This window comes from Myxine glutinosa, chromosome 5 (genome assembly GCF_964187855.1).
Source record: "Myxine glutinosa chromosome 5, kmMyxGlut1.1, whole genome shotgun sequence".
Classification (NCBI taxonomy): Eukaryota; Metazoa; Chordata; class Myxini; order Myxiniformes; family Myxinidae; genus Myxine; species Myxine glutinosa.
Window position 1 is genome coordinate 18,806,656 of NC_136265.1, and position 21,434 is coordinate 18,828,089.

The following is a 21,434-nucleotide window of genomic DNA, read 5'->3' on the forward strand; positions in this document are numbered from 1 at the left end:
TGTGTTCAGAGAGTCTTTCGATCTCCCTGGCATGCCGAATGCGCAAAGCTTCCTCACGATTGTTGCGTGTTTCCCGCCAGGTGTCCGATGGCAAGTATCTGCCTGGGATGATGGGTATGAAGTCCTAGACTGGCCTCTTGAAGATGATCATGGCTGGAGACAACCTAGTGTCCTGATCCGGTGCATTCCGGTACTGGAGTATTGCACGTTGGAACCGATCAGTGTCTAGTTCACCATTGGAACCAGTGTTATCGGTGATCATTCTTTTCGATGTTTTGACTGCGATCTCGGCACGACAGTTGCTGTGTGGGAAGGCAGTGGATGACAACCGATGGTTAACACCCCACCGACGCAAGAAGTCTTGGGTGTCATGTGCCGTGAATTCTGGCCCACCGTCAGATGCCAATTCGTCGGGGATACCATAAGTGGCGAAGTTCGACCGCAGACATTTCACTAGGCCTTGTGCCCCGCCAGTTGTTAGCTGAATGATTGGCCAATTAGAGTAACGATCAACGGTGACCAAATAACTCCGACCCTTGTGATGAAAGTAATCTGAACAAACATACTGGAAAGGGTAGGCAGGTTCAGCTGAGGCTGTAGGTGGAGCGCTTGGTTGCGATGGGGCCATCCGATTGCAGTGTGAGCAGCAATTGCGCATCTCATGAATCTGGGGAGTGATTCCAGGCCAAAAGATCGAGCTGCTGGCCCGGGTGGTCATAGCCGTGACTCCTTGGTGAGCAGCATGAAGATTCTCGAGGACAAGCTTCCGTAGCTTCGGTGGGATGATAATCCTCCCCTTGTAGACCACTATGCCATCAATAGTGTAGAGGTGTTCACGGAAGGGAAAGTATTCCAAAATGGACACAGGGAAATCCTCCCGACTGACAGGTAGACCCTGCTCAATAGAATTGAGTAACTGCAGCATCTGAATGTCACTTGCTGTTTCGTCCCGGACATCGTCCCAAGTGACGGACCGCACAGAATCGAGCGTCTTGATGGCTGCCATAGAAATAGCCATTTCCATGCCAGTGTCGTCATCTGTGGTCCACAGCCCAGTCAAGGTGTGCTGTCGTAGTGTAGTCGATGTGGCCACATCCATAATGGAGGAAATGTCATTCACCAGTGGCAGTCGTTCCGATGGTCTGGCACCCGACGGATGTCGTGAAATTGCATCTGGTACGCAGTGTCGTTTTCCTGGGATGTGGATAATTCGGAAACTATATGCTAGAGTCCTTTCTTTCAAGTTGGCAAGCCGCGTGTTATGGATGTCCTCTAATCGTCTGTCGCCAAGAAGCTTGATTAAGGGCTTGTGATCGACGGCAATAATCAGGTTCTTGCATCCCAACACAAAATACTTTACTTTTTCCAGGCTGTCCGCCACTGCTAGAGCTTCACCCTCTATCGGAGCATAGCGCGACTCCGCTGCATGGGTGAAGCGGCCTCCAGCAAGGGTGATTTTCCAGCCATCGGGGCAGCACTGTGGGGTTTCACCAGGGCATCTGCAGTGTTTTTGGAGGAGCCAGAAGCCAATCCCATCCTTCGACCAGTCAGTTGCGAGACATGTTGTCCGTTCCTTGTCAAAGATCCGGACCCCATTTGCGACTTCAGATATGATGAGTCGTTTTGATTCTTCGAATAGGGATTGTAGTGTTGCATCCCAGTAGAAGGGGGTGGATGGTTTTAGGAGGTCCCGAAAAGGTCGCATCTTCTCGGTCATGCTGAAGCAGTATGTTACCTGATCGACTAGCCCAAACCAGGAGCGGATGTCAGTAATTGTTTTTGGTGTGGGGAAGTCCTGTATCGCTTGGAGATACCTTTGGCATGGTTGTACACTGTCCATGGTGATCTCGAATCCAGCGAATTCGACCGTGTCCTGACCAAAATGGAATTTCGTCGGATTTTGCGTAATCCCATTACGGCCGCACAGGTCGAGCCAGTTGCATGTCTGAAAAAAGCTCTCTTCCAATGTGTCGCTCCACATGATGGTATCATCAATACATTTGGACTTGTTTTTGAAGTCCGATACAATTTCGTCAAATCATCTGGAGTATCCATCACCTGAAGCGATGTAACCTTGGGGAGTGGTGCAGTAACGGTATCGGCCCCATGGTGTGATGAACGTTGTCAGATGGCGGTCACATTCCCTGATTGGAACGCTGTGATAGCCATTCCAGGCGTCTGTTACCATCGTTTTGGTGTTATGTGGCACCGCCATTGCTTGATGGAAGGGTGACTGGGTGTGGTGGGTCTCACGTGTGCAGTGCGCATTCAGTGGTTGCAGATCAACTGTCCTCCGTGGGGTCCCATCCTTCTTTGGACAGACGACCATTCTGCTGCACTGCTGCAGTGAATGCTCACTGCATTCTGCTGCTCACTGGTTCACCAATTGGCACCGGTTCCAGAACCCCTAACTTGATGTCGCGATCGATACCAGCCTTGACTTCTGCCTGCCAGTGTAAGGGGACAGGCACTGGGGTGTGCACCGCTTTTGGTGTTGCCTCGGGGTCAACCATCAGTGTGAGAGGCGGACCTTCCATGTGGGGTAGTGGCTGGTGTTCGCAGACATTGAATGTGCTGCTTTTGTAGTACTCCAGTAGCCATTTCTCCAGCCTCTCTCGGTTCTCGTCAGTGGCCGGAAATGGGATAGATGTAGGCAGTGTAGGGGGAAGCGATCTTTCCGTGCAGTTACAATTTGCATCGATAACTGCTGCCACTGCAGCACCAACTGTGTTGGATTCGCCAATGGTTGGGAAGCTACTAGACACGAGGCCTAGATCGACGCATGCTTCACGACTGAGATACATGTTCCGTGTGTCAGGTGAGATGTAGCAGATTTGTCGGGTTTCAATAATGTCGCCATTGGCTGTGCGACCAGACAGGTGTAGGAGCATGGCGCCGACAATCCAGACCCTTCCACTGTTAACAGCATTCATCTTCAGGTTGACAGGTAACAGGTCTTCATTACGCAGCCCGAGTTTGTGGAAAATATTGAGTCCTGTGAGGCAGCTTTGACAGCCAGTGTCGGCCATGGCCTGGAGCCTGGCCGATTTTGGTCGGGATGACAGTGGCTGGCCGAAATGGTCATAAGCTTCCTTATCGATCTGTGCTATGAGTGTTATGTACGGCTGTGGTTGAGACTTCTTCTTGGTCCAGCCAGAAAGGTGGTCAAATATATGGTGGTCGAGGTGTAGTGGAGTTGACAAGGTGGCCATGGCCCTTTTAATTTGCGGCTTCCAAATGGCCGTTTCTCGTTCCGTGACAGAGCAGAGGAGATCGTGGACCTGGCTGCTTTCTTCCACATCATGAGCATCCATTGATTTGTCCGTAGATTTGTTGTCCGCCTTTTTCGTGCCTCCCCGGCAGACATGTGCAAAATGGCCGCGAGTGGCGCATTTACTGCATGTTTTCCCGTAGGCATTGCAGAATTGACGCCTTTGGTCGATGTTCGGCTGTTTGCCATGACCAGTTTTGCCGCAATAACTACAAATGGCCGCCTGCTTGTCGGTAGTGATCAGGGCTCTTTTGTTCTTCCAGTTTTTGTATTGGCTTGCGCCATGAGTGCCTTCACTATCGAGCAAGGCATTCTGGGAGCGTTTCCCTGCTTCCTTGGCCTCTACGAAAGTGAGAACTTCCTCCAAGCTCATGTTCTGATTTTGATCGCCGAGAATGTCCTGTTGTATATCTTGATCGGCGAGTCCCCGACATAGGACATCGCGAACCATGTCCTTGGTGTAGTTGACATCAGTAGGGGGATTGCATGAGCATACAACAGAAAACTTGCAGATCTCAGCTTGACCAGCCAGACGGGCTGCTTGGGAAAGAAATGGTTCTTCTCGGTCCTGTCGCATGTTGTGGAGGTTGACGCGGGACACCATAGTATTCTCCTCTCGGACAGCAAGGGACCGAATGGCTTGTAGTATAGCTGCCTCGTCCTTGATTTCAATGCGTGGGTTGCTGCGGTGGAGGTCACGTCGTAGGTTATCATCACAACATTCAAGGAATTGAACGCGAACATCATTGCCGATTATCTGGGTCGCTGCCTTGTAACCATCCCATCTTCTGGTGAAATATTGCCAATCTTCGCTGGTACCGCCGGTTTGGATACGAGGACGGCTGACTTTGTCCGGTTTGGCTGGTGCAATGGACGTGTGAGTCATGGCGTGGATGGAGAGCTGGATAGCAGCAACGGCATTGTCGGTGCTGTCAGTAACGTAGACACAGCTCGGGAAGGGGCAGACTGCAGCAGGCATCTTCAGATGAGTTGATTGTTCATAAACAAGAATGTATCAATTGAATGCAGGTTTATTAGCAACAACGATGAACAATCAATCTGCAAGACAAAGAAAGCGATGGTAGATATTAGAATAAGATAATATACACAAAGAATTAAGTTAAGCACCCCTACACAACGAATTAAGGTAAGCACCCCCTAATATATATTCTTTGTGTATATGTATACATTGGCATATATTCTAAGGTATGTGAGATCAAATAATGATTGGTATGACATTAGCAATTATCCATTGATGAAATTGAGTGATCAAAGTGAAAAAAAGTGATTGGTTGAGTCAGTGATCCGATCACGTGGGTCCTACACACGTTATTGACGCAAAGATCGCTAGAGGTCTTCTCAGAACAATGACTGTACGTTAGAAAACATAAACGTCATCCACACTGTCCGTGATGGACCTATAGCTCCATACTTAAATTGAGGTGAAAATATGCCTAAATTTCCCAAAAAATTTCACCTTAAATTATTCAGAATAAAATATTGAAAACGGCATGATTGTTATGTTTTTATGTGACCATAATATCACTTCTCCAGAAAATATAGCAATATCATGGGTATATTACACTGTTTTGACGACAACAAACTTGTAATGTGCGAGGTTGTAAAAAAACGGGGGGGGGGGGGTGCTTAACTTAATTCTTTGTGTATAGATACAGAATATGCAAATAACAATGCGCAGTATTACACAAGATGAGAACGCAATAGAGAACAGCACCATACAAGAGTTGTCTATGTACGACTTAAAATGAGCGTGTTTTGTTTTGACGTTTGGGCCAGTTTTACATGTTGTATCCCTAAGGAATGAAACGAACGTTTTTCTGGCTTACAATTTTATTTGAAGTCACACATGCCTCAAAATACACTCACTTATATAGAATTGAACGCTGAATCCGAAAATGTCAGTGAAATTGCCTTCTTTTTTTTAACATTATCTTCTATATATTCTAAATATATATCTGTGCAGTGTCTGTCTTGTGTTGTCTTGTCTTGTGTTGTCACTGAACTACTCCCTCAAACTTTTGTGAAATCGTACTATTCCAACTTGACCCACGGCGGGAGTATGCGCTCTACTGAGTGGCGTTCTAGTTAACAATTGTACAAGTTGAATGTTGAAGAATGTGTTATATTTTGAAGGTGCTATTGAAGTGTAATTGTTGGTTTCTTCTTCCAGTTTCTTTACAAACCCAATTTTTTTTGGCTTTGACAGGAACGCCTGTCTTTTGATAACGTGTCTCTCCTACTCCACGAAGCGCTGGACAGAGAGCTGAGTCTCATGGACAACCTCTCCGGCTCCGTATGCCGTTACTATGCATTGCCGGCACTCGGAGGCCTGCACAAGGACGACCACAAGGTGATCACCTTAAATAAGGCAGCACCTCAATGCACAGCCGCCAATTCTCAACACGGCCAATTTTTGGACAACCCTGGCAATAACCGACCAGTTTTGAACAGACAGACCATTGACAATTGTTTTTTTCTGTGTTTTCCTGAAATGAGAAGAGGGTACGAACAGATTAGTAATTTGCTGCAAGTAAGAACTCACTCACAGGGACTTATCATTTCAATCACTCAGAAGTCCCAAAGGACTTCTACAAAATACTATGGACGTTTTCCATGATGGTGGATAGATTTTACACTTTTCTTTGTTGACCTCTACTGTTCCACAGGCATTGTCCTTTTCACACTTCCTCTATTTGTATCCCAGATTCCTTTAGCGGAGATGGAGGCCATATCCCTGGCTTCGGAGCCTTTATCTACTGCTTCATGCTCCATAAACAGACCGCCGGATACCAGCCCTGGCAGCGTATCGAGATCCCCATCGGTATCACAGTGGAGTGCATGGATGATGTTCTTACAACCTGTATAACTGTATATCTGCTTACTTCGGTCATTGTGGAGTTTTTTTCACTGCATTACCTGAGTCACCGAAGGTGGACGGAGGTTATGTTATCACTTCAGTCTGTCTGTCTATGAGCAGAATCTCTCAAAACATTGCAGACGGATTTGGACGAAATCTGGTGGACAAGTTGGGTGTGTGACAAGGACGAATTGATTTGTTTTGGTGAAGATCCGGATATGTTAATTAATTTTTGAAGTAATTCTTCACCATTGGAAGATTCGGCCAAAAATGATAAAAAGCATGATATTTACAAAAGTTGCGGACGGATTATGACAAAACTTAGTGGATGAGTTGGGTCGGTGAAACTAACAAGCTGATTACAAACGCCATCGAAGGTGGATGGAGGTTATGTTTTCACACCTGTATGTGTGTTTGTTTGTCTGTCTGTGAACAAAATATCTCAAAAAGTTGTGCACGGATTCGGACGAAATTTGGCAGAGATGTAGCATATGTGACGAGCACGAAATGATTAGATTTTGGTTCAGGTCCGAATCCAGATCCAGCCTATCAGTGGGATACAAACCATAAACTGTTCAGCCTGGCGGAGGTTTGCGCTCTACCGAGTACCGTTCTAGTTTATCTTGTTTTATTATAACATTATGACGCAGTCAGATACATTAAATCGGAATTTTTTTTATTGCACTTACTTTGCTAATGTCAGTCTCAAAGAATGTTGTGCAGTGTACGTCAGGCGCCATCTTGTGGCGGAGTAATGAACTTTAAAAGGTGTGCGGCGAATCTTGTCTGTGTTAAACGCCCCCCCCCCCCCCCCCCCTTTCGTTTTGCAATTTTTGAATGCTCACCAGACTCGGCGGCATTGTAGGTAGAACTTCTGCTCTGAGTCTGGAAGGTAGGTGGTTCGATTCCGACTCTGGCCGAGTGATACCAAAGACTTTAAAACGGTTGGATGCTGTTTCTGTTTGATGTTCAACATTTAGAGGATAGGGGACGTATAAACTCTGTGGGTTGGTTTTCCATGGGGGGAGGGGGGGTGTCACCAGCACCTACAATACACCAGAAAGTTGCGTCACTTCCTTGTATATTGTATTTCCTCCACTAAAAGCCCCCTCTCCAATAAGCGCCCTCCTAGGATGGGTTGAAAAACCACACCCTCCCCCCGCCTAACCCCCGACAATAAATGCAGAGCATTTTGCCAATGTTTCAAGGAGTTACCCCTTTTTAGACTTCACATTCTACATGGGTCATTTTTTCAGGCTTTTCCCCCTTACCCTTTAACATATTGAACTGAAACTTGGCACATGGCTTTATTATGATAATTTATAGAAACTGCAACTTATGTAGCTTTGCTACATAACTGTAGCTTTGCAGACCTAAACTGTAGCTTTGCAGACCTAAAACCTCATTTATCGTACTGTATATTAATCACAATTTCTGAGTGCTTCGAACAATAACATTCATTGGACCAGTAGGGAACATGTATCGCAAAGAAATTCTCCCTCTTGTTTTAATTGTAAACCTCATCTTTTTTTTTTCTTTTTTTTCTTCTTTTTTTGTATACTTAATCGAGGCTCGTGAAAGAGCTAACATTTATTTCACAAACAAAACAACCAGACAAACAAAATATACAAAAAGAGGGAGCGGAAGACAAGATGGGGAGAGAAGGGGAAGCACACAACCACAACCATTTGAGAGCAGGGAGAGTGTGGGAGGGAGAGGGCTTGGGAGGAGGAGGCGTGGGGAGGGGGGGGGGGGGGGGGGGGGGGGAGGAGGTATAAAACACAAGGGGACCGAAATTAGTGGGGGTAGAAAAGATCAAGGTTTTGGATGGGGGAGGATAAGAGATGGGTGGTGAACAGCTGTTTTAAAGACCTGGAGGGTGGAGTGGGATTGAAGAGAGTGAGGGAGTTTGTTCCAGAGGCGGGAGAAAAGAGGAATGAAGGAGTGAAGGTGAGCAGAAAGTCTTGATTTTGGCAGTTTAACCATAAGAGGGTTGCAGGCAGATCTTGTGCGACCTGTAGAATATTTGGGGGACAGAGCCCAGAGAGAGCTGGGGGGGGGGGCAAGGCCAGAGAGGAGTCGGTAGAAGACGGAAAGACCACCAACCTGCCTGCGGTGAGTGAGTGAAAGGCCCTTGGAGTTAGCTTCATCGCGGGAGATTCCAATGATTCTGAACGCTTTGGTTTCAACAGCGTGAAGATGAGCTAGATGTGAGGCAGGAGCACCAGCCCAGAGGGGAGAGCAGTAATCCATAGAGCTGCAGATGAAAGCCTTGTATGTGGTGAGGAGCTCAGGTGTGCCAAGGAAGGACTTCGCACGACGGAGGATGCCCAGTCGGCGACTGGCTTTGGAGGCCAGATTTGAAATGTGGTTTTCCCAGGAAAGATCATGGCAAATAGTGAGACCCAAAAGCTTGAGTGACAGAACTTCTTGGAGAGGATTATTCAGAAAGTGGATGGGAGGGTTGTCCAGTCGGTCTTTTCGGAGAGACATCGTAAGATTGTGAGATTTGTCCGGATTGAAAGACATGGTCACCAATTATCTTTGTAAATGTGTAGCATGTAGCGCCACCTCCAAGTGGGAGGGGGTATTACAAGTCCCACCCTTTACAGTACAGTATTCCTGTCCCCACGTTTTCCGGTGCAGTGAGGTGTTTTGAATTATAAGCAGTCGGCATATTTTTGCTTTATACACGTAACCTGGGTTTTTTTATTTTATTTCCGGGAGACATTGTGGGAGCTGTCAGTTGCCTATACACTGCCAAAATAAAGGTATGTCAGAAGAATGTGTTACATGCCTAGAACAAGGTCACCTGTAGGGCACATACTCTGTTAGTGTGTGTATATATACATATATATTTGACTAAAGAAGCACACTAACCCTATGACATGCCACTGACGTCATGCACATCAATTATCCCTCACTCAATCAACTCAATCTGGGGTGAGACTCAATCTGTGCCTTGCTTCCCAGTCAAGTTAGGGGGTTCAACCTGTGTATATTAATGGCTTAGATTAGTCACAAATAAACAATTTGCAGTATGTTGTCCTGATGAGGGAATTAGGAGGTTTGCAGTCAGGAGGTTTGCAGTCAGGAGGTTTGCAGTCAGGAGGTTTGCAGTCAGGAGGTTTGCAGTCAGGAACACTAAATTTGACTAAGGAAGCACACTGACCCTACGTCCCCTAATTGTCGAGGAGCAGGGCAGAGACAATGTGTCGGCGTGGCAGGCTACACTTGTTGCTAACAGGTTGTGCAGCAATTGCTGGGGTGAGACTCAATCTGTGCCTTGCTTCCCAGTCAAGTTAGGGGGTTCAACCTGTGTGTATATAATAGATATATACAGTGCATTCAGAAAGTATTCAGACCCCATCACTTTTTTCACATTTTGTTATGTTGCAGCCTTATGCTGAAATCGTTGAAATTCATTTTTTCCCTGATCAATCCACACGCAATACCTCATAATGGCAAAGAGAAAACAGGATTTTAGAAAGTTTTGCAAATTTACTGAAATAAAAACTTGCAAAAAGTTTTGCAAAGCAAAAGCTTGCAAAAAGCAAAAACTTGTTTTGCAAAAAAAAATAATTAAATATCACATTGACATAAGTATTCAGACCCTTTGCTATGACACTTGAAATTTAGCTCAGGTGCCTCCCATTTCTCTTGATCATCTTTGAGATGTTTCTACACCTTGATTGGAGTCCACCTGTGGTAAATTCAATTGATTGGACATGATTCTGTAAGGCACACACCTCTCTTCATAAGGTCTCACAGCTGACAATGCATATCAGAGCAAAAAACAAGCGATGAGGTCGAAGGAACTGCCTGCAGAGCTCAGAGACAGGATTGTGTCGAGGCACAGATCTGGGGAAGCCAACAAAAAAATTCCTGCTTCATTGAAGGTTCCCAAGAGCACAGTGGCCTCCATAATTCCTAAATGGAAGAAGTTTGGAACAACCAGGACTCTAACTAGAGCTGGCCGCACGGCCAAACTGAGCAGTCGGGGGAGAAGGGCCTCGGTAAGAGAGGTGACCAAGAACCCGATGGTCACGCTGGCTGAGCTCCAGAGATCCTGTGTGGAGATGAGAGAAACTTCCAGAAGGACAACCATCACTGCAACACTCCACCGATCTGAGCTTTATGGCAAAGTGGCCAGACGGAAGTCAAACAGTTCAATCTTGGTTTCATCAGACCACAGAATCTTGTTTCTCACAGTCTGAGAGTTCTTTCCGTGCTTTTTTGCAAAAACCAAGCGGGCTTTCATGTGTCTTTCACTGAGGAGAGGCTTCCGTTAATTACCCTCTCAGACCACTACATTTTTGATGAACCCACTCTTCGAACCATTTTGCACCATTGATGAACCCATTTTGATGAATCAAAATGGAGAGAAGCTCCAACAATCGCGCCAAAAACGCCCAGGAGCAAATCAAGCAGTCAAGCCTCCCTCGCTTCCCCCGCCAAGCGAAACGTGGCTTCCAGCTCCCTGGGACAGCACCTCAATCCAACAACACCCCCTCCACCGACTTCGCCAATCGTTCCATCAAAAGCTCCGACGGCTTTCCTCACAAGCGTGCTGAGCCAGATATCACGCCCGTCCTGCTCAACCAGGAGAGGGGAGAAGAGAGAGAGAGAGAGAGAGAGAGAGAGAGAGAGAGAGAGAGAGAGAGAGAGAGAGAGAGAGAGAGAAAGAGAGAGAGAGAGAGCGAGAGAGAGAGAGAGAGAGAGAGAGAGAGAGAGGGAGAGAGAAAAAGAGAAAGAGAAAGAGAAAGAGAAAGAAAGAGAGAGAGAAAAAGAAAGAAAGAAAGATATAGAGATAGATATGCGCTCCTCTTCTTCCTTTAACAAAGTTAGCCAAACCACTCTCTCTCAGTTTTCCTCTCAGAAACACGCACAGAGCAAAAACTGGCTCCTTCCCCACGTGCCGCACCCGACCGAGCGAGAGACAAAAGCTAGAGAGAAACTCTTCTTCTTCCTTATTTTGAAGCTTCTCTATGACATCATCCTGTCCAATTGCCGAGTTCCACTGAATCACCCCATGGTCGGGCCCGACCAATGACGAACTTCGGGGTGTGGCTTGGCGTGAGCGTCATTAAGGCATGGCTTACTTGCATATCGGCACTGCCTGGCTTGCAGGGGACGGTTGTTATTGCTGTTGTTGTTGTTACGAGGGTTTTTATGGCCAGCCTTGTGGAACAGTAATTGTAAAAAAAATGTAGGGGAAAGCCACAGGAGGCAATCACAAACTGGGGGGAAAACTGACCTTAACCCTTGTCTACTTAACACAGCTGCACCCCCGTGTGAAGACACATAAACAACTTAAGCCGCAGTTTCCCTACTTAATACATCAAGATGTCTCCTACATGTCCAGGGTCCATGCTATTTCTATACGCTCCTACCTGTACTATGGTATTTCATCATCTACCCCGACAAACATAACAAAATATATGTATAATTCTCAATGTTATCGACCAATGCAGTTGTAGATCATGTCCCTCTATGTGGTAGACTGATGTATAAAATTGAGATTTAAATTCTCTTCCTTGTATTGATTGTAATACAATGCGACAGAGATGTAGAGGGGCTGTAGCTCTGATAAGCTCATGTCTCACAGGCGGAGTCTTTTTTTTTTTTTTTTGTATACAAGATCGAGGCTCGTGAAAGAGCGAACATTAATCACACAGAAAGACAAACAGACACACAAAACAAATAACATCGGGAGCGGTAGACAAGATGGGGAGAGAGGGGGAAGGACACAAACACAACATTTGAGAGCAGGGACCGAGAGACATGGAGACATCGAGAGAACTGTTGGAGGGAGAGGGCTTTGGGGGGGAGGCATGGGAAGGGGGGGGGGGGGGTGGGAGAGGTATAAAACATATGGACACTGCCAAGACTTCCAGGAAAGAAGTTGGAATTTCAAACAAGGTGGATCTGGGGTGAATTAGTGGGGGTAGAAAAGATCAAGGTTTTGGATGGGGGAAGATAAGAGATGGTGGTGAACAGCTGTTTTGAAGACCTGGAGGGAGGAGTGTGATTGAAGTGAGTGTGGGAGTTTGTTCCAGAGGCGGGAGAAAAGAGGAATGAAAGAGTGAAGGTGAGCAGAGAGCCGAGATTTCGGCAGTTTAACCATCAGAGGGTGGCTGGCAGATCTTGTGCGACCTGTAGGAATATTTGGGGGACAGAGCACAGAGAGAGCTGGGGGAGCAAGGCCGGAGAGGAGTCGGTAGAAGACAGAAAGACCACCTACCTGCCTGCGGTGAGTGAGTGAAAGGCCCTCAGAGATAGCTTCATCGCGGGAGATTCCAATGATTCTGAAAGCTTTGGATTCAACAGCGTGAAGCCGAGCCAGGTGTGAGGCAGGAGCACCAGCCCATAGGGGAGAACAGTATTCCATTGAGCTGCGGATGAAAGCCTTGTATGTGGTGAGGAGCTCAGGTGTGCCTAGGAAGGACTTCGCACGACGGAGGATGCCCAGTCGGCGACTGGCTTTGGAGGCCAGCTTGGAAATGTGGTTTTCCCAAGAAAGATCATGGCAGATGGTGAGACCCAAAAGCTCTGTGCAACTGTTTAGCCAGAGGAGCCTTGTTTAAATATATATTTAATTTTGAACTGTCACTCCCCAAACCTACTGCAACAGTGGTGACGAAGCCACGGTGGTATCGCTGCATGTGTCATGATTAATATAAGAAGCCACTGCCAACCGTGAGCCTGTGTGCAATCATGTGTACAGTTTTGGAGAGCAGCCAGAAACATTCACGATAAGCTTTGCTCTCAACATTGTCAGAGTTAAGGTAGTGCTAGCTGTGCACCATTCTTTGCCCGGGGGTCATCTGGGCACCAAAAGAGAAGTTGCGAACAGTTCCTCATTGAGAATTTACCGTGCACTGGTCGTTACGCTCATCTCACGTGCATGGATTTTAAATATGGGATCGATTGATTGTTATTGAATTTGTGAACCATGTATGCACACTAGCCTCCCACTAACACACACACAAACAATGATTGCCAATAAAATATACTTGCACAGCAATAGTAATCAATTGTGGCATCTATATGAGTCACTTTGAGTTGCGGCTGAATCCGCGCAGTTCATCACAGATGTTTCTCTGCGATTTGGCAATGCGATTGATTGTAGATCCTCGATATCTTTTTGCTTCGCATTGCAAATTATTTCAACGGCATAATTGAGAAATGTATTCCTCTTGCCAACAAATGATTGCCTTTCTTTCTTGTTGCGTGCCCGCGTGGTCGGGGCGTTTGAACCTTTGAAAAGGTTGCGGTTGGCAAGAAAGCAGTTTATCACTGCCATTTTCCAATGGAGTAGTTGAAGGTTGGTGAAGATGTAATGTGGATTTATAAAGGCTTTGCATCATATTTTCCTATAATGTGTGTGTGTGTGTGTGTGTGTGTGTGTGTGTATTGTACACCGCTCCTTTCCTATTCCATCACCAAGCGCTGCATGACGTCATCACCGGGCACCAAAGGGGGCCGGGAATGACGCGCGCTCAAAGGGAGTACTCAGTTTTCACTCCGGTTCCTGTAGCCTGGTGTTGGCTTAACGGTTAGAGTGCTGGATTCGGATCCTAGGATCCTGAGCTCAAATCCTGGTCGATCATTGAATTAATGCCAGGGAGGTTGACTCAGCCTGTCATCCTTATGAGGTTGGCAAATTGAGTACCAGCTCACTGGTAATTGGGGCACTGCATCAGCGGCACAAACGCACTTCCAGAAAAGTTATACAACCAACAGCCACAGGCTGCATATGAAACAACAACAACAACTCCGGTTTCTTGTTTGTTTGTTGTACACCGCTCCTTTCCTATTCCACCTCCAGGCTCTGCATTACGTCATCGCCGGGCACCAAAGGGGCCCAGCGATGACGTGCTCTTAAAGGGAGTACTCAGTTTTCACTCTGGTTTCTTTCTTTCTTTCTTTCTTTCTTTCTTTCTTGTTTGTCCGAGCGATATCTCAGCCATCCTTTGAGCTAGGAAGCTGAAATTTTGGCACAATAGTGAGCACGTGCTTTGGCAAAAACGATATTTTTTGTTTTTTGATTAATCAATTGATGGATTAATTACTTAATTATTATCAATTTATTAAGTATTTATATATTTCCATTCTCTTCTGGCCATTATCTCAGGCACCTTTTGAGTTAGGAAGCTGATATTTGGACATGCCAATGACCAAGTGATCTGCCTGTAAAGGATATTTTTGATTTTTTTTGATTAATCAATTGATTGATTAATTACTTAATTATTATCGATTTATTAAGTATTTATATATTTCCTTTCTCTTCTGGCCATTATCTCAGGCACCTTTTGAGTTAGGAAGTTGATATTTGGACACGCCAATGACCAAGTGATCTGCCTGTAAAGGATATTTTTGATTTATTGATTAATCAATTAATCGATTGATTAATTATTTATTGATTAATCAATCAATTAATTACTTTATTGTTTTGTTTAATTAACTATTTAATTTTTTTTTTTTAAGTTACAGCTTCAGATGAAACACTGGTAGTTTGCGTATGCTATTAGGCAATCGATTAAGAAATCAATTATTTTACGATTATTATTTATTGATTTTAATTGCGCAATCAATCAATTAGTATACACCTCTCCCTCACAATATGCCATGCTGGAGGGTAAGGTATTTATTTATTTGGCATGGGGGCGGTGTACTTTCAATGTACCTGTACTTGTTTATTTTCCCCCAGAATGGTGCCAATCGTCTGCCAGATGCAGAAGCGGATATTTTTGAAGATCTCTGCATGATTGGATGTCCGACTTGTTGCGCTGCCGGTAAGAATCTGCTTCCGAATAACTTGAGCCCAGTGAAAGCAGCACTTAGATGAAAGTTTAAAACCTCACATAGATATATTTAGCTCTTTCACGAGCCTCGACTCTGTATACAAAAAAAAAGAAAAAAAAAGTTGAGTAGGAATCTATCGCATTTAGAACTAGAACAGCACTTGGTAGATCACATTACTCCACCAGGCTGAACAGTGTAGATTGTGTATCAAACTAATGCCTACCCAACTCGTCAACAAAGTATTGTCCTAACTCATCCACAACTTTTTGAGACTTCCTGCTCACAAGCAGACAGACAGAGAAACAGGCAAACAGGGGTTGAAAACATAACCTCGGTCCATTTTCAGTAGCGGACGGAATGATGATCAAGTTGGAGACTTTAATCATCTTGAGGTTTGGGATGTAGCATTCGCCATCGGACAAAAACTGAGTGATGAAAGCAATATATGTAAACAACATCAACAACAATCCAGTGATGGTTGGGCTTGACGTGCCGCACACTGGAATACCGTGACATTATCTCGAATGGCGAACGATTTAAGGAAAGTCCACTTTGGATTGGACCAAACGAAATAAATGGAGGAGTTGTAACTAAATTCAGACGCCATAAGCAGAATAGTAAGACATTGACCACGGAAGGTGGACGGAGGTTATGTTTGTCACCCCTGTCTGTCTGTTTGTCTGTGATCAAGATATCTCAAAAGAATATGGATGGATTTGGACAAATTTGGTGTCGAGGTTGGGTGTGTGATAAGGACAAATTGAGTAGATTTTGGTGAAGATTTGGACACTATAATTTTTAGGTGATTCTTTATTGAGAGATGGGGCCAAAAACGATATACTGTATGTCGTGATATTGCAAAAAGTTGTGGACGGGCTATGCCAAAACTTTGTAGATGAGTTGGTTAGGTGACAAGAACAAACTGATTCGATTTTGGTTCTGATCCGGATGAAGATATCAGTGGATAGAAAACGTAAACTGTTCAGCTTGGCAGAGGCTTTACCGAGTGCAGTTGTGGCTACTATACCTGTGCCTACTATGAATTACACCCACAATGTTGATTTGTCAGACATGACATGGATTCATTCACTTTTAAGAGTCAGACATGGATACATTCACTATTTAGAAGTGTTCTCAGATACCCGCTTGAGGGAGTATAATATTAACGTTTAAAGCTTTACCTCTATGGATGGCATTCCATCTTCTCACCTGTGAACTGTTTCTGTAGAATTGCATGGCTGGTGGGGAGAGGACACTCCTACGTCTCCTACGTTCTGGTCTGACGACCTTTCATCACCAACGCTTCGCCCGCTCACCAACACTGCCATCCGCTGCCCTCACGAGCAAGTGAGCTATCTCAGTTTGGATGGAGACTCCGTTTGCATTAGTCTTGTACTAATTAAAAACTTTGTGCTGCTCATCCAACATTGCTATCAACTTTAGTAATCCAAGGGAAACTTTTTCGTTGCTGGAGCATCTTTGGTGATTCTCTTTTCTCCCTGTTCATGCACTACTCAACCCTCTACCCCCACTTTGCAGGTAGATACCGACGTGCTTATGCAATGCGACTGCGAGACGATCTCAGCAAACTCTCACTCTGAAACGTTCTTCAGTACAGAGGCAACCGGTGTCAGTCGAGACACACTTGAGGAACCCGACAACACGGCAAGGAAAATGGAAGATCGACAAGTTCAGAAAGAAACAGACTCTTTGACAAAGAACCAGGAGAAATCGTCGAACGATGAAGACGAGTCGTGGAAGTCCTCTTCACGGACAGATACACAACGTAGCGGAACTGGAGGCCGGGAGAGTCGAGCAGAAGAGACCACAAACCAAGAGGGCAATCAGAGTTTGAAGTCCACCACGTGCCCGGTACAGAGGACGTGATGTGACAATGGCTTCAGTGGCTATGGCCTGTGATGTTGCCCTCTGGATGTGCCTCTCTGCTCTACAACCTTCATGCAAAAGTTTGGGATTACTCGCGTGGTCACGATTACGGGACAATTTTCTGCGAGGACATTGCTCGTGCGGCGACCGAACTTGCGGGCGTTTGCCACGGGGACTTTGCTTCCATAACGTGACACATCATCTCGTAATGATGTTTGCCCACGAAGCTGCTACTGTAAATATTTTAAATAACCAGCGAAAAAACAAATCTGTCGAGAAAGCATGTCGTGGGACTTGTATATGCAACGCGGAACTGCCGGAAGTGTATGCCGAGGATGATGTTTGGAATGGCACTTTACAACATGCAATGATGAAAGGTAGAACTGCAGCGGACACTGAAGAAGTCCGGAATGACGTGAGGAAGTCGAACATTTGATGCCTTCTTGGCCCGAGTGTGATTGCGACTCGTATCGTCGTCCAGACTTTGATCATTTCCCCCTCTATCAGGCAGATGGTTTGCTCATGACGCAAGAAAAGGGACGCGAGTCGGTCTATCGCAATCACCTCGACATTGCAACTCTTTACACTTTTAACGAATTCATTCGAATGTAGATGAGGAAGTGGGAGAATGTTCGGCGATGCAAATAGTTTCCGATAGCACATCACATATGCTGAAACCGAAAGGACTTTGCATGTCCAAAGTACCCACGCAGGAAATATCAACAGAGGAATTTAAATTTTTTTTGTATGTGATTATTTGCTACAAATTGGCACAATATCAGAGGCTGATGTTACTTTGTCATTTTTAGAACCAGAAATTTGAAAACTGGTCCCTCTGTTATGGAATGGGTTTACCTGATGACCGGTGGGTATCACCTTGGGTCTGTCCAGGCGGTCAAAGCCAGTTCGCCAATGTGACTGGTGGCGTACTAGGAGACGTGTACTCTCAACGAATGCGTGCAATGGAAGGCACTGAGATGAATGCATTTGGATCGGTGGTGTAGGCCTTTGTAGTTTTTTTCCTTGGTCCAACAGGATGGTGTGGAGGTAGCACACTTACCTATGAGCTGTCTGTTCTGGGTCAGATTCCTAAGCGGACTACAAGATCACGTATCGGTGTTTCATAGGTAGGGGCTATCGGTGTTTCACGTCACAAAGTGCGCTGTCCCATGGAGGAATCACAAATTCCTGTGGCTAACCAGCTCCGGTCAAACTTCAGGTCAGGTCGGCCATTTTGTGAAAGACTTGGGTCAATCTACCTCCTGAACCCCACCTTGCATAGATGGTGGGAATCATAGGGGCCATCAAAGAAGTAGTAGCGATGGAAGGTTTTGGCGTTCTCTTTACCCTGTGATTAGTGTGCTTTTTACTGATACAGAAAGGCTGTGCCGATTTCAGAACAATATACTTAAGGTTGTCTGATAAGGACGTGACCTCATCTGTCCCATGATCTTGAGGTCGCCGCAGTGCCATGATGCATTGACCTTCTGATAATATGGTATCCCAATCAAAGTCTATCCAAGGCTTTCTTTGTATGGTAAGATGGCGGCCACACAACCTAATACTAAAACAAAAATTCCCAATGGGCACTCCATTGTTTCAAGCGCAGTAGACCTGCCTGGAAGAGCTTCGACTTTGGTCTTCCTAAATGGTGATCCGGCATTGTCATCCGAATCCGGAGCTTCCTTTCTGGAATAGTTTGTGCTCGAAGTGTAAACACTTGGTGAGTGTCTACCAAAGATACCAGACTACTCCCTCCCTCTCCCCACCGTCCACTTATCATAGATAGACTAATGACTGTACCTATGTAGTGGTTGAAAATTGTAGCGCAATGGTTCAGGCCAAAGTTGACCCCATGTGAAGTGCCCAAGGAATGTCTATCGCAAGAAGAACCCAACTCAATACCTTCGTTATGTGACCTGGCCTATATTTTGCTTGGGAAAATGTAACTAGTAACCTTGACACAGGAAGTTTGGTTAAGGTGGCATTAATGACGTTGCTAGGCAGACCAGGCCAAAAAAACAGATTTTTAAGAACGGGAACATATACGGTAACACCTTGTGGAGAAGACCGGAAGGGCTGGAAACGGAAGTCCCACGGATACAGGCAAAGGATTGGCTGGAGAGGGTCAGGTTGTAAGTAGTTACTGATATTGACCACCTGCTGTCACTGATATTGACCACCTGCTGTCACATGTTGCTTGGCACTCTTCCAAGGCTTTGGCCTGGTGCTTCGGCCGTCATCAGCTTTTTGAGTTGGCGTGATCGTGCAAAGAGGTTGGCGTGAAGATCTATCGTACTGTGAGATCTCATGTTTGAAAGTACTTTATCGTGACTATACATGGAGTAATTTTTTTTTTAATGGAAATGTTGTTTTGCTCCACTATGTATGAAACAACCCGCTTGCTTTGCACAAGGTGCTCGGGGTTTGGAATCCGCTTACATGTAGTTACTATATGTATGTGGCAAAAAAATTGTTTTTACCAAAATAACTTACTCGATGTGTAATCAGCCTCACCCTGGTTGTGTGTGTTTCGCTCACAATTGTCCAACCCGGTGTGCAATGAAATTGGAATTGCACCCGTTAGAGGATTCGATTTCATCGGCACAAGGCTCAGCTGCATATGGCAGCGCCCTTCCCTCATGACATCTGTGGTTACCTGTTCAAATGTATGGTTTGGACTTTACAAAAGTGTTTACACATTGTTCCTGATTATTTAATTTGCACTTTTCCCCCACTACCCTGGCGGATGTATCCTGTCGTTGTGGCTTTGACTGGCCACATCACGTGGTGTGACGTTCTCGTGAGATCCCGATTGCCGTGCTCCTATCGTCGTGCTTTGTTCAAAAGTGGCAGATTGTCATGTAGAGGAGGAACACAAAAGCGATGGTTAAATTATATTTTTGCACAAACCTATTGCATTAAATTGCATCGTCTTGAATTTGTTTCCTTTCTGTACGCCGTGTGTGTTCGCCAGAACATGTCCATTGTCCGATTCCACCTCGTCGAAACGTGTTCATGCAACAAGTGATAAACTACATGTTAACACGGCGTTACCGATCCTCCACCAGCCGAAACACCAATTTAATGACGGATCGTCGGAAGAGACCATCTGTGAAATCAGCGTCTAATGACCATTGTTACGTGCTCCTGCCCAGACCCCGGTCACGGTGTACCTCCGAGCCCCGAGAGGAGTCACAGCAGAAAGATGTGTTATTCTGTGTCAAAGATCAATGGTGAAGCCACACCAATTGTTACCAACAAACAAATATTGTATTAAGGTCACACAAAAATAACAACACAAAAACAATAGTAATCAATTGTACAACCAATATATATTTCCTATGATGGTACCATCAGGTTTGTACAATATAACTCACTGTGCTCCAAATGAGCGAAAAGAGGATTCCCAATGTCTCTATTCCCGGCTTCAAGCCAAAGTTGATTCTGGCTTCAAGCCAAAGTCGATCCGCTCCAGCAATCGTCCGTACGATGTCGTATCGAGACCAGAATCCCGTTGGGTTGACAGTCAGTCACGCGGCCAAAGCTGCGCAAAGGCGCCCTCAAGGCGACTTGGAAATCCAAAGGCAACCTCCAGGCGACTGGGAAATCACACCCTCGGGTATGGACGTTTCACGGCTCCCAATCGGCGAACCGCAGATTTTCCACTCAAAAGCCACGTCACACACACACACATCAGATCCACGTCTGAATGCGGTGACAATGATTAAAGCGAGGCGAAAAACCTTGAACGATGCGCAAATCCTGCGCGAGTCAAAATGGCCGACGGCCCGTTCTCGTGGCGTAACGGCACTCTGATGATTCTCTCCGGAATCAACCACAAAACCTGACACGCAGGTTGATCTGTCACAGCGATAACAACTCTGTCGCAGGAATCCCTTTCCTGGGAAACCCAAAGTTCACTCGCGACTCTCGTTCGCCAATCGTTCGCTCCAGACCTCGAAGCAGCTAGACTTCTTGTCACTCACTCGCTCCACCTTCTTCTCCTCCTCTTCCTCCTCGTCGTCGTCCGGTTCCGGTTTCATTTAAAACATTGACTTTTTACCTTTTGAAAATAGTAACCTCTATTTTCCTTAAACGACAACAATAATAGTACATGGAATCAAAAATGTTTACAGTGGATGAAAACCATAACAACGGAAGTGACGAATCCGCAACACCATGTCGTCAAAGTCTGCTGTGAAAGGCCAATAGATCTTTACTTCAGTTTTAGGCATACAGATAGCTCTAACGAGAATCTCACGCTCTGCCCCTGGATTGCCCTATGAACAGGATGGAAGCCCGAGCAGTGACCTGAGTGATCCGCCTGTAGTTTTATAAAGCCTCCTGTGAGGTCATGACACCGATTTCTCATGGTCCTGGTTTTTTTTAACCATGTTGAGTTAATAGCCAAATGATGAACCGCAAACCAGCCGACACAAGTTAATGTTAACAAGTTAACCAGCCGACACAAGTTAATGTGAACAAGTTAATGTTAGCAAGTTAACCAGCCGACACATGTTAATGTTAACAAGATAACCAGCCAACACAGGTTAATGTTAACAAGTTAAGTAATCATCTATTCTATAA

General features: G+C 45.5%; 2 protein-coding genes across 2 annotated transcripts in view; both read left to right on the forward strand.

Moving 5' to 3' along the window:
* LOC137428722 (voltage-dependent T-type calcium channel subunit alpha-1H-like) overlaps positions 1-17,848 on the forward strand; it is a 231,558-nt gene extending 213,710 nt beyond the window's left edge. Inside the window, exons 32-37 of the mRNA XM_078777047.1 lie at positions 5,499-5,642; positions 5,997-6,113; positions 14,863-14,947; positions 16,186-16,304; positions 16,497-16,829; positions 17,654-17,848. Of these exons, the coding sequence (XP_078633173.1) occupies positions 5,499-5,642; positions 5,997-6,113; positions 14,863-14,947; positions 16,186-16,304; positions 16,497-16,829; positions 17,654-17,848 (993 nt within the window). The remainder of the gene's footprint in view (positions 1-5,498; positions 5,643-5,996; positions 6,114-14,862; positions 14,948-16,185; positions 16,305-16,496; positions 16,830-17,653) is intronic.
* The window catches only part of LOC144892212 (uncharacterized), a 623,022-nt gene that overhangs the window by 265,863 nt on the left and 335,725 nt on the right, over positions 1-21,434 (forward strand). The window lies entirely within an intron of this gene.